The sequence below is a fragment of the Leucoraja erinacea genome, chromosome 7, assembly GCF_028641065.1.
Source record: "Leucoraja erinacea ecotype New England chromosome 7, Leri_hhj_1, whole genome shotgun sequence".
NCBI lineage: Eukaryota > Metazoa > Chordata > Chondrichthyes > Rajiformes > Rajidae > Leucoraja > Leucoraja erinaceus.
This window is the reverse complement of record NC_073383.1, coordinates 23,265,062-23,277,861: the sequence shown is the minus strand read 5'-3', so window position 1 is coordinate 23,277,861 and position 12,800 is coordinate 23,265,062. Positions and strand designations below refer to the sequence as shown.

The window sequence follows — 12,800 nt, the reverse complement described above, 5'->3', positions numbered from 1 at the left end:
GTCCACAAGGCAATGAAGCAGCATACCTTTCCATCGTGGTTAAAATAGGTCCCCAAAAATCTTGATTCCTTCATCAAGGACTCTTGCTTAGCCTTGTCACTTTGTCAAGCTTACCTGTTTTGCACAGAACACCCGTCTCAAATGGATCCAAGTACCCATGGATAATTCCATTACAATACATTATTCGCTGTTTCTTGACATAAATAATATTAGGCTACTTTACCAAAGCCATTCTATTTGACAAGATGGCTCAGTTTATTCAGTCATTCCACATCTGTACTGGTGACCATGTCAGCAATACCATGTATAAAATGGTTCCGTCAAAAATGATATGAATATATTAATTACAGCGCAGAAAGAAATGCAACACCAAGATTATTTTGAATCATTGGAAATAAACAATATTCACTCATATTGTTGAATCTATGCAAGTGTACATCGACAAATCCATGGAGTTCTGTTTGTTATTCCTTAAATGCTTGAACCCACAGCATGAACAAAGCAGCTAAGGTAACAATTAATCGACCCGAATCACCCATTCCTTCTCTCCAGAGATGCTGCCTGTCCCGCTGAGTTATTCCAGCATTGTGTCTATCTTTGATTTAAATCAGCACCTGCAGTTCTTTCCTACACAATTAATTTTTATTACAAGAAATGGAGAAAGGTGCAAAACAGCAGGCAAAAGCTTGCATTTCTTCAGGGAAACTAGATTGGCTGCACTTACTACAAAATTACCAAACTAAAACAAATGTGGCAGTGCCGCTTTTTGAAAGTGGTTTCTCAATATCCACTTGAGTACATTGGCAACTGATGAAGAGCTAGCTTCTCCTTTAATGGGCAGATGCTATTCACCAAGACAAACATTATGCTTTGAGAGAAAAACTATCCAATCTGTTACAAATTATTCAATTACATTACCTCGTTGAACAAAATTGTCAGGTGCTCCATTGGATGGTGCAAGATCTCCCCTGGTACCAATTTAGTCACACGATCACTTCTCAATTACCTTTCACTACAGTTTAAAATATAAAACATTTTACTTTTTGATGCAAACTGTTGAAAATTAGAAAAAACAAACCAAATTCAATCAACAACAAAAAGAACTTCACTCATAACTCACTTTTTTTTAATCCATTGGCCTCACTTTTTTGCTACCCTGTATTTTTTTCTCCAAGTATTTGTCTAATTCTTATGAATGGCAGAGAACAAAACCAACACAGTCACTGTTTTGCAAATTCAAATTTTCTCTGTTTAAAATTATATGCTCTTCAATGTGTTGCTTCAAGTCCTTTGGCAATCACCTTAAATTAAATGGGTCATCAATTCTATAGATTAGGAACAGCGGTTTGTATTTATTCTTAACACCAATAATTTAGCACATTGTAATATCTTCCCTTAAGCCTCTATCCAATGAGATGAAATTGAAAACTATTAATTTTAATTTCTGAATACTAAATAACGTATAACTGGGAACTTATGAATAAACATTTGCCCCAAAATCCCGATTTCTCTGAAATGTCGATTAATTTTTCTGCTTTTCTGGAAACAATTTACAAGTTTAAAAAAAGTATCAATTAACTTTTAAATGGTCCTTGTGACTTTTAATTGCAATAGGTATAGTCAAACACGGCCCGGTTTTGTATTCGGATGTATTATTTTACACCTGGACATCAGCTTACAGGGCGCAGCCTGCTCCAGTGATTAACAACAGCCTCCCATGCTGCTTCTTATGAAGAAAGTCCAACAGTAGTTTATTGTTTTCCTCCACAGGAATGAACCTATTCCACAACTATGACTTCACCTTTAACGACTTGCAAGCCTGTTCTTTTATAAAACCATTCCACTCTTCTCCAACATCAAGAGCGGGCATTAGGGTATTCGTGCCAACTTTCTCCTCAGTCATTGCGCCGGCCTGAACATCGACGCGTCGAGGTGGTACAAGTCCGTGAGATTGAAAATTACCAACGGTACCAGATAATATCAACAATTTATTTATTATTTCACTTAAAAGACGACGAACAGCAACAACTTAAAAAACAAAATTATGATACACCCAAGTTGTCTCAGTAACACCAACCCGACGAAATGCACAGATAATAGATGCAGCCTAAAACAAATTATATTTACCTGTCCACTTCAGCTGGAACAATGGCTGGGACACTGATTGCTTTATGCTGAATGATTTTGCTTGAAGGGGCAACTGCGCTTCATCCATGGCCGGAGAACTGCGCGTGAGTCCGACCACCCGTTACCCCGCGCGCCCCGGGGACCACGCCTGGCGCACCGACCAACCCCTTACCCTGGCGCACCTACACCAACCCCTTACCCTGGCGCACCTACAGCACACCCTTCACCTTACCCTGGCCTGCACCTTTTATACCATTCCACCAACACCAACATCAAGACCCTGGCGCACCTACAGCAACCCCTCACCCATTGCGCACCTACAGCAACCCCTCGAGGTGGCGCACCTACACCAAAATTACCACCCTGGCGCACCTACACCAACCCCTTACCCTGGCGCACCTCTACACCAACCCCTTACCCTGGCGCACCTACACCAACCCCTTACCCTGGCGCACCTACACCAACCCCTTACCCTGGCGCACCTACAGCAACCCCTTACCCTGGCGCACCTACAGCAACCCCTTACCCCTGGCGTACCTCTACACCAACCACCTTACCGTGGCGCACCTACAGCAACCCTTACCCTGGCGCACCTACAGCAACCCCTTACCCTGGCGCACCTACACCAACCCCTTACCCTGGCGCACCTACACCAACCCCTTACCCTGGCGCACCCACACCAACCCCTTACCCTGGCGCACCTACACCAACCCCTCCCATACCATACCTTACCCTGGCGCGCTCAACCACGCCTCGCTAATGTGGTCAGCTGCGTTCCTCTGCTTCACTCGCGATGCACGGCCAGGTGCAGGCTTCACTTGCAACTGCGTGGACAAGTGTGAACGGGCGTGCTTTATGCAAAGGTTCAAACTGCGAAATTCCAAATTGAGGAACGATTCAGCCGACAGATGAGCGCTTGCAGCATGTTTCCAATTTCCAATTAAATTTCAGATTTGCAACATCTGCAACTTTGTTTTGATTTTCGGTCTCCAACACGATCAGTTTTGCCGAAATGTCATCGACCTGTCCCGCTAGTAGTTTCTCTCTTCAGAGATGCCGGCTGACCAACCAGTATTTCCAACAGCTGCAAGCTAACCCACGATGGTTTACAAGCTAATACCTTGTATTTTGGTTTTATTTACATGTCTCTGCTTTTACAGTTTTCAAGCGGTAATATTACCTTTGAACTGGGAACAATTTGCTCAGAGGCAGTTCATCGTATTTATTACCAGGGTGGAGCGCAAAGTAGATGTTGCGGGCTGGAACACCAAGCATGTTCTTCAGGTTTGTGGATCTCCAACACTGCATCCAAGTCGGCTTCACAAGTCGGACCTCTTCATTCCTTATCTCACTTTTTATCTTTTCATCTCTGGTCTTTGTCTAACCATCTGCCAATCAAAGTCCCTTCCCCGTATCCATCTATCACTTGACAAGCTTTGTCCTGCCCCCACTTCCCTTACTTTGAGGAGATATAAGAAGGGTCTGAAGAAGGGTTTCGGCCCGAAACGTCACCTATTTCCTTCGCTCCAGCTCCATAGATGCTGCTGCACCTGCTGAGTTTCTCCAGCATTTTTGTGTCCCTTACTTTGAAGTTCGGTCTGACTGACAGTATCCATGAGAGAAAGCAAGTAACATGTAGGCATTATGTAACTGAAGGGGTAACGTGGAGATTGGTATCATAAAGGTAATAAAATACAAAGACATTTGAAAAGGTGCAAGTTTGTAGGGTATATCCATGAGGCCAGGCTGGGCTAATAGAAAGACTGAGCCAATTATGGGGGTTGTGTGTTGGGTGGGGGTTATATAACAAAACTAGTCGCAGAAACAGAGGTGAGAAGAATTTCAAGTTGAAGAATTTGACTTTTGATCCCCGAGCATCATAAATGTTTAATGTAGACTGGTGAAGACAGGGGTAATGTATCAGCAACTGGTTGGCCAGTATGGGAGAAAGACAAGCTTAATTCTGGAAATAGCAAAATCATTCGTTCGCGATTGGAAAGCATACTTAATAACATCAAGATACCGCCGAAGCCCGTGATTGTATGTGAAAGCTGGGGTAGGTGTGTAAAAATCATTAAACATCCCACACGTCACGGGAACTGGAGAATATTAGTTTTTTTTAAATCTTTAGCTGAAGTAACCATAACAAGATTGAATTGAATTGAATCCTTTATTTGTCATTCAGACCTTTCGGTGATGCGGGGCAGGCTGGGTGGTGGAAGGGCTGTGAAAAGTGGCGCAGTAGTAAAGCTGGATATTATCAAGCTGTATCTAGAGATTGCCCCCTCGTCGCACAGGAATGGGAAGGAGCATCACTATTAATCCAGATGTTGGGAGTGGGTGATATGGCAAATCTGCCTTTTGTTTATGACTTTCAAGTTTAGCAGCTGTTACCAAGATGGAACGTTTAAAGATTTCAGTTAAGTAGCTGGAAAACTTATGTTTTTAATGGTTCAATGGTACTTTATTGTCACACAGACTTAGACACAATGAAATTCATTTTTTCCCTTCTTCTTTTAAAACAATGCATTGAAGTTGTTTACCCCAAAAAATGTAGCCTGGAAATGTGACAGTAATTTTGTAGTAGTAAAGAGGTCAAGTTTTGTTTCAGGGGATTGTTGAAATTCATTTATAATTTCAGTTGAAGGGAGGATGGACTTGGAGATGATGCTGGGTAGTCAAGTTAGTGAGGCTGGATGAGTAGCTAAATCACAAATTTGAAAGGAAACGAGATTTGCAGTGACGGTTGAGCAAATTAATGGATGCACAGAGATCTCATACAATAGTAAAAAATTAAGTAATTCCTTTCTAAATAACTCACAAAAGCAGCCTCACATGCATTGTCATTATGGAGACAGATTGCATCCAAGAGGCACTCCGAGAAATAAACCAATAATAAATGTCAAATTATTTACATATTTCCTGGTTCAGGATGTTTTCATGTGAGAGGGAATGCAAAACTCTTGCAAAATGAACTGAGTTGCAGTTCTGCACATTGCCATTATCTTTCCCTTCATATCACACCAAATCCTGGCATCACATCACTCCAGTCCTCAAACAACTTCACTGGCTTCCCTTCCCAGTATGGTATGGCAACTGCTCTGTTTCCGACCGGAAGGCATTGCAGAGAGTGGTGAAAATTGCCCAACGCATCACCGGTTCCACGCTCCCCTCCATTGAGTCTGTCCAATGCAAGCGCTGTCTGCGGAGGGCGCTCAGCATCGCCAAGGACTGCTCTCACCCCAACCATGGACTGTTTACCCTCCTACCATCCGGGAGGCGCTACAGGTCTCTCCGTTGCCGAACCAGCAGGTCGAGGAACAGCTTCTTTCCGGCGGCTGTCACTCTACTAAACAACGTACCTCGGTGACTGCCAATCACCACCCCCCCCCCCCCCCCCCCCCCCCCAGACACTTATTATTTATTTTTTTATTCAAATCGTTTGCTATGTCGCTCTTCAAGGGAGATGCTAAATGCATTTCGTTGCCTCTGTACTGTACACTGACAATGACAATTAAATTGAATCTGAATCTGATCTCCCACCGGATTACCTACAAAATCCTGATCCTCACCTACAAAGCCCTCCACCATCTGCCCCCCCCCCCCCCCCCCCCCCCCCCCCCCATATCTCACTGACCTCCTCTCCCCCTACCAACCCTCACGGTCCCTCAGATCCACAAGTCCAACCTCCGCAGTTTTGGGGACAGAGCCTTCTCCAGGGCAGCTCCCAGGCTCTGGAACTCCCTCCCCCAACTGATCCGCAATTCCGTGTCCCTCACCATCTTCCAGTCCCGCCTCAAGACCCATTTCTTCACCTCTGCCTAGCCTTAGCCCCACGTAAATTGATTATTTCTCTCTTGCTCCATTTTTTCCAACCATTTGTTCTTTTGCTGTTTCACAATGGTCTGGTGAGAATGTGATGGATTTAACCATATCAAAATTTAAAGAGTTTGTTAAAGTTTGGTCAGAAACAATGCGTGCATCACTTGTGATGAACCCAAACATGAGAAATCATAAATTTCCAAAACAATATTTGAGTTCCTCCAGAATGACTGCATGATCGATATTCTGATTATTTTCCAAATTTGAGATAATCTTTGAAGGATAAATAAAGTTTCATACCATTAAAAAAGTAGCATATGCAACCAGGATACCAGGCACCGAAAATCAATTTAAACAACATATTCAATTCCAGCTGTTCATTCGACATCTTTTGGAATTAATTTCATAATACTTTATTTTCCTATTTGAATTAAGCACCACAAACGTTTAAAAATGGGTACCGCAGGCATCAATTATACTTAGCATATTATTTGGGAGTAAAATATAATTAAACTCCCTTTTAATAGCTGAAAATTGATAACATTTAAATAAGGTCAGCAATTTATTGATAGCATAATCTTACTTTATTAGCATTTTTATTTATATTTATACATTTGGAAGGAACATGTAACCCTAGACACAATTTCCACATGGTATGTATATATTTTTATTGAATTTTAAAATCAAGTTTCATCATTGTTTCAAAGAACACCTAACTTTTTTTGGGAGGGATGGGGAGAGGTGGAAGAAGTAGGAAGAATGATCGAAATTAGCTCTAAAATGCAAAGAAACTTGCTTAACCCTTCTAAAACATTAACATAAGTTCTTTTTTTAAATAACAATTACTACAGAACGGTACTGTCCATTATTTTCACATGTAACACACTTAACCTCAGCTGTTGGCACTTGCACAAATAACACATCTTAGTTTCAGACCCATTTCCCATTGGAACTTGACATTTTTGTGACGAGTTAAAAAAAAAAAATACTGAAGTGAAGGAATGACACGAACTGCTGGAAAAACCTCAGTAGGTCTCATGTCCTATGCTGAAGTATAATATATTTGGGAGGAAGTTCTGGATAATCATAAAACACATACTAGTGAGTAACTGGATGCAAATTGGAAACAATGATCAATAGACTCATCATATAAACATATGCACAAAATATTATTTTACTCAAGGAATAATGTTAAACCATGTGACACTGATAATCCCATCATAGCAGTGGTTCATGTGCTGAACCAAAATAAAACTAATGAAATCACAATTTGGTTCATCAAAGCCGGTTTATATTGCAATCTGAATGTTTATTTCATTACAAAAAGGACAAGACAGTTAAAAATAAATTTCAAAAGGGTACAAACTACGAGGTGATTCAGTACTTTAAAAACTGGCACAAGATGTCTCTAATATATTCTGGGGAAAATTGTTGTGATTTGTAATAGCACTGCATAAGCGGTTTGGAAAGAAATAAAAGTCAAATGGTAGCATTTAGATCCCCATTTCTATGGTGCTGAAATGATGATTGAGATTAAATAGTTAAGCAACACCTCTCTGCAGCCTTAACAAATACATAATAAAAATACAAACTGAATATATATATATGCGCAACAAATAGTTAAGGTAAAAACTTGAATATAGAAAATTACAAAGGGTAGAGATGCATAAGGATCTGCAAAGTGTCAAAGAAGCTTCATTTAGTAGCCACTTTGTAACTTCAGGGTTAAATATAATCAACACAGTTATTTGGCAGATGATCCTTAACATTAGCAAAAAATGGCTTTTAATAAATTGAAAAAATAGATTAAGACTCCAGTTCCCATTTTTACAATATTCCTCTTTTATAAAGAGGTTAGTAACACACAAATGCATACCTGGACACTAAACTGACAGCTAGTTTACTAATCACCTTATAGAATGCAGACCAGTGACCCTTTTATGTTTGAAATATGCCTGTTACATCAGAAAATGTAATGTTGAATTAGAAAATTGCTACGAAATTTAATAGAAAACAGATATATCACAATAAATTGTGTTCAAGATGTACATACCATTAACTTTCCCATTCTGGACTGCATCAACCCCGTCTTAATTTTCAAGATCGCCCCCACCCCCGTCCCCAGTCTTGCATAGCTATTTTCCTGTGTTTATAATCTATGAGTGCTATATTTGAAAATTGCTACATGGTGAGCATCTGCAAAATGTACATGCAACATTGCCAGTGTTCAATAGTTATGAATACTGTATTACAAATACATAGAAAATAAGGCATTTTAGTGACATGTCACTTTTCCATAATAGATGAAATTTTATCACACTGATAAAAAGACCGCAGAAAAAGCATAAAATTTACCAGCCTTTTGCTCTTTTATAAAATCCACTAACATATTGTTTCTCTGTAAATTTTAGTCCATACAGTCATCCCCACCAATTGTGACTAACTGTATATCAGTATTATGCAACATTTCTTCTGTATTTGCACCATCAGAATGATCAGTTCCAATCCCTTCCATATGACCCTGCTGAATGTTTGCTATTACCGGCGACATAATAGTTCCTCCAGATGCAAGGATACCAACATCCGAGGCCGAAGTCACTTCCATTGATGATATAGCAGCACTGTTGTGGCTGGAAAGGTTGCCCCTCTTGTTCTGGTGTGTTTTAATGTGCTTTGAAAGATGATCACTTCTTATAAAGCGCTTGGAGCATTCTGGGCAGACAAATTTTTTCTCACCTGCAGGTAAGGTGGAGGTGGGGACAGGGAAAGGAAAAAATCAAAAATCAATATCTCCAGAAGATGTACTTAGAAACATAGAAAATAGGTGCAGGAGTAGGCCATTCGGCCCTTCGAGCCTGCACCGCCATTCAATATGATCATGGCTGATCAATGTACTTGCACTGATAAGACACATTTCACAGTATCCCGAGCAGTTTAGAGACAAGATTTTTTGAGTTGTTGTCTCTCTTGTAATGTAGGAAGCATGCCCGATACCCGATCTGAATATTATATATAAAATAAGTGAGACTAAAATCTTTTGCACTTGGTGCTTTTCTCAATGACTGGTTGAAAAACAAATTTAATCTTAATTCAAAATGTTACAAGATACCAACTCTTGTTACCTAGTTGGACTTAAAAAATTCGATGTCTGTATAATTACAGATAATTCTGCTATAATGTTCCCATAACACAACTTTGGTTGAATTAGAGAACACTATTTGCATTTTGTGGGCAGAACTGGTTACAACGTAATATTTATTCGGAACTAGAGAACTGCTTAAAAATTGGCCACGAGAAAAAAGCTGTTTTGGATTTCAACAGTATGGGGGAGCGGGGGGGGGGGGGGGGGGGGGGGGGGGGGGGGGAACCAGTTTCCATGTTGTTTCCCTGCAGTAATTGGACACCATTGTTTCTTAAGAAAACAGCCGCTACAGTAACCGTGGATGGCCATAGAAATTGACAAGCAATTGTTTCTATTCGCACTGCAATGACACTATTAAACAATGTAACATTCAGTATTTAGCATTTTCAGCTTGCAATAACAAAAACTGCTATTAAAAAGGCTTTAATTTTTGAAAATCCTGTAGGGTAAAAATTATCTTTGTCATTGCAAGTCTGAAACACTCTAGCCCCCAACCAACTTCCTCCCATTGACACAAAGGTTTTTATTATGTGGTTTTCTCCAGCACATATCTTCAGAAAGCAACTATTGCGATTTAATAGAACCATCTGTACTTCTCCATAGTAACTTTCAACCTATGATGATGTTACACCACCTTCTTCCAAATTCTCAAACCTTCGAAACATTTCTGAGCAGCTTTGCTCTTTAAACACAAAATTAAATATAAGGTTCCAAATGTACAGCTTTAAATCTACAGTTTAGAGGGACATGGGCCAAACGCAAGGAAATTGGACTAGCTTAAAAGGGATATCTTGGTTGGCATGAACAAGTTGGGCCGATGGGCCTATTTTCATGCTGTATGACTTTGATTTAACTGGAAAATAAATTTTACCTACAATAAAGCTTTTCCAAAAATTACATCAGGAAATCAACCTATAGTCATAGATTGATACAGTGTGGAAACAGGCCCTTTGGCACAACTCGCCCACACTGGCCAACAATGTCCCAGCTACACTAGTCCCACTTGCCTGCGCATGGTCCATAGTCCATAGTCCTCCAAACCTGTCCTATCCATGTACCTGTCCAACTGTTTCATAAACGATGGGATAGTCCCAGCCTCAACTACCTCCTCAGGCAGCTTGTTCCATACACCCACCACCCTCTGTGTGAAAAAGGTACCCCTCGGATTCCTATTAAATCTTTTCCCCTTCACCTTAAACCTGTGTCCTCTGGTCCTCGATTCCCCTACTCTGGGTAAAAGACTCGGTGCATCTACCCGATCTATTCCTCTCATAATTTTGAATACCCCTATAAGATCTCCCCCCATCCTCCTATGCTCCCCATGGAATAGAGACCCAGCCTACTCAACCTCTCCCTACAGCTCACACCCTTCTAGTCCTGGCAACATCCTCGTAAATATTTTCTGAACCCTTTCAAGCTTGACAATATCTTTCCTATAACATGGTGCCCAGAACTGAACACAATATTCTAAATGCAGTCTCACCAACGTCTTAAACAACTGCAACATTACTTCCCAACTTCTATATTCAATACTCTGACTGATGAAGGCCAAAGTGCCAAAAGCCTTTTTGACCACCTTATCTACCTGCGACTCGTCCTTCAAGGAACCATGCACTTGTACTCCTAGATCCCTCTGCTCTCCAACACTACCCAGAGGCCTACCATTTACTGTGTAGGTCCTGCCCTAGCTCGACATCCCAAAATGCAACACCTCACACTTCTCTGTATTAAATTCCATCAACCATTCCTCCACCCACCTAGCCAATCGATCCAGATCCTGCTGCAAACGTTCACAACCATCTTCACTATCTGCAAAACTACTAACTTACACAAATGTCTTACACAATTATAACAAATCCCATTTTAATTTTGTTAGACCAAATATAATTGAAATAAAAAGTGTAGAGTTAAATTATGAAAAATAATAACCTTTGAACTCTTCAATCTAATTTCAAATTCAGTTCAAAAAGACCGTGCAAGTGTCTGCACTAAGTGTTGAATGAAGACACATTTCATATAAAGTTGTAATTTCATTTACTGAGCTAAAATGTTGAAAGGAGAAACATCACACTGCTGATCTTTTAATGCAGATATTAGGCAAATTGTTGGGTCATTGTTGGAAAAGTTTGTCTCAACCATTTCAACGATCTCCTGATCAAAACCACATTTTGGTCAACCTATTTTCCTTGGGCCAGCATCAAGCTGACTGAGGCAAATGTGGGGCCAATGAGGAAGTAGGCTGGTGAATTAAGAACAGGAAACAAAATAAGTTAATCCCTTTTTTGCCTCTGTCTTCACTGTGGAGGTCACTGCACACACCCCAAAAATAATTAATGGGCTAATTTCAAATAACACAGAAGTAGTTGAAAAAATCTCAAATGCAAAAGGATAGAGTGCACAAGAATCTCAAAGCTAAAAGTAGATAAATTGCAGATGACTGATGGCACCCAATAATTTTAAAGACGGTGGCTGCAAAGACAGTGGACCCATTTGTTGCAATTTATCAGAATTCGTTGAGTTCTTGTGGGCATTGAGAATATTGGAAAGTAACCAGTGCGATTCCTTTTATACAAAAATTGTGGCAGGAAGGCAGGGAACTAAGTAGTTAAATATATATTGTTGGTTACATGCGAGAGTAAATAATGAAAGTGGAAATAACAATATAGGAAAACTGAATGTAATCAAATGTAGTCAACCTGTCCCACACAGTCCCCATTTCTCCTTCAGAGCTGCCGTTTTTCAGAGCATTTCAGTATTCTAGTACCAGAAAATCAGTATTTTGCTAAGGAAATCAGTATTTTTATGCAGTGCCATTTTGCTGAAAAAAATATTTTATGTGCGGTCATACCCGTGTAAGAGTACAAGAATGCATAACGTTGCTACCAATTGACATGTCCTCTAAGCACCTTACTTGACAGTGCATTCATTGCCATCTCATTGTATACTGCTGTTTGAACGGCTGCTTCCTGCTTTTAGTACCAGATGATGATCTAGAAGCCATTTTAGAAGCCTCCCTCTCCCTCCCTCCCCCTTTCCCTCCCTCTTCCTCCATACATTTTCTTCTCCCTCCCTCTCCTTCTCTCTCCCCGAACAGTCCGTGACCCATAGCGCTGTTAAAGGCAATAGCGCTATGTGTAAAGGCAATAGCGCTTCAGCTGGTAGCGCTATAATTAGAACCCATAGTGCTGTTTGTTTAAATTCCCACGCGCTAAACTGACAGCGCTGTTTAATCCTGGAGCCGGACAGGCAGATCAAAGCGTACAAAAATAATCATCCAGATCTTGAATTTTAAAATACTAACAGATTTAATCTGCTATAATTTTTTAGAGTTACAGTATAACCTGTTATATCCTTGCATTTTTTAAGCAGCAAGATGAAACAGGAAGTCGGGCCAATTTTTTTAAAATCCGTATTTTACAAAGTAAAACCATACATCCATATTCTTATTGCATTTCCGTACAAAATATGGAAAATCCTTTCCAACGGATGATCTGAAGGTGCAGATTGGAGATTTATGTGCTCTCCACCAGCTCAGATGCAGCAACTTCTAGAAGTTAAGCACCAAAGACTACAAATATGGGTTGTGCCATCAGTCAATATTTTTAACACCATTCATTAAAATACAATCGTGCTCGTCAACAGCATTGCAGCTGTTGAAATAACATGCATAATCTAATTAGAAAAACTAAATTTATGAAAATTAATAAAC

The 12,800-nt window shown here is 40.2% G+C and overlaps 1 protein-coding gene across 4 annotated transcripts in view; it reads right to left on the bottom strand.

The window, feature by feature from the left end:
• Positions 1–6,592: 6,592 nt before the first annotated feature.
• The window catches only part of sp3a (sp3a transcription factor), a 42,606-nt gene continuing 36,398 nt past the window's right edge, over positions 6,593–12,800 (bottom strand). For all 4 annotated transcript variants that reach the window (XM_055637961.1, XM_055637959.1, XM_055637960.1 and 1 more), the window contains one exon: positions 6,593–8,685. In XM_055637961.1, the coding sequence (XP_055493936.1) occupies positions 8,357–8,685 (329 nt within the window). In that variant the 3' untranslated portion in view covers positions 6,593–8,356. The remainder of the gene's footprint in view (positions 8,686–12,800) is intronic.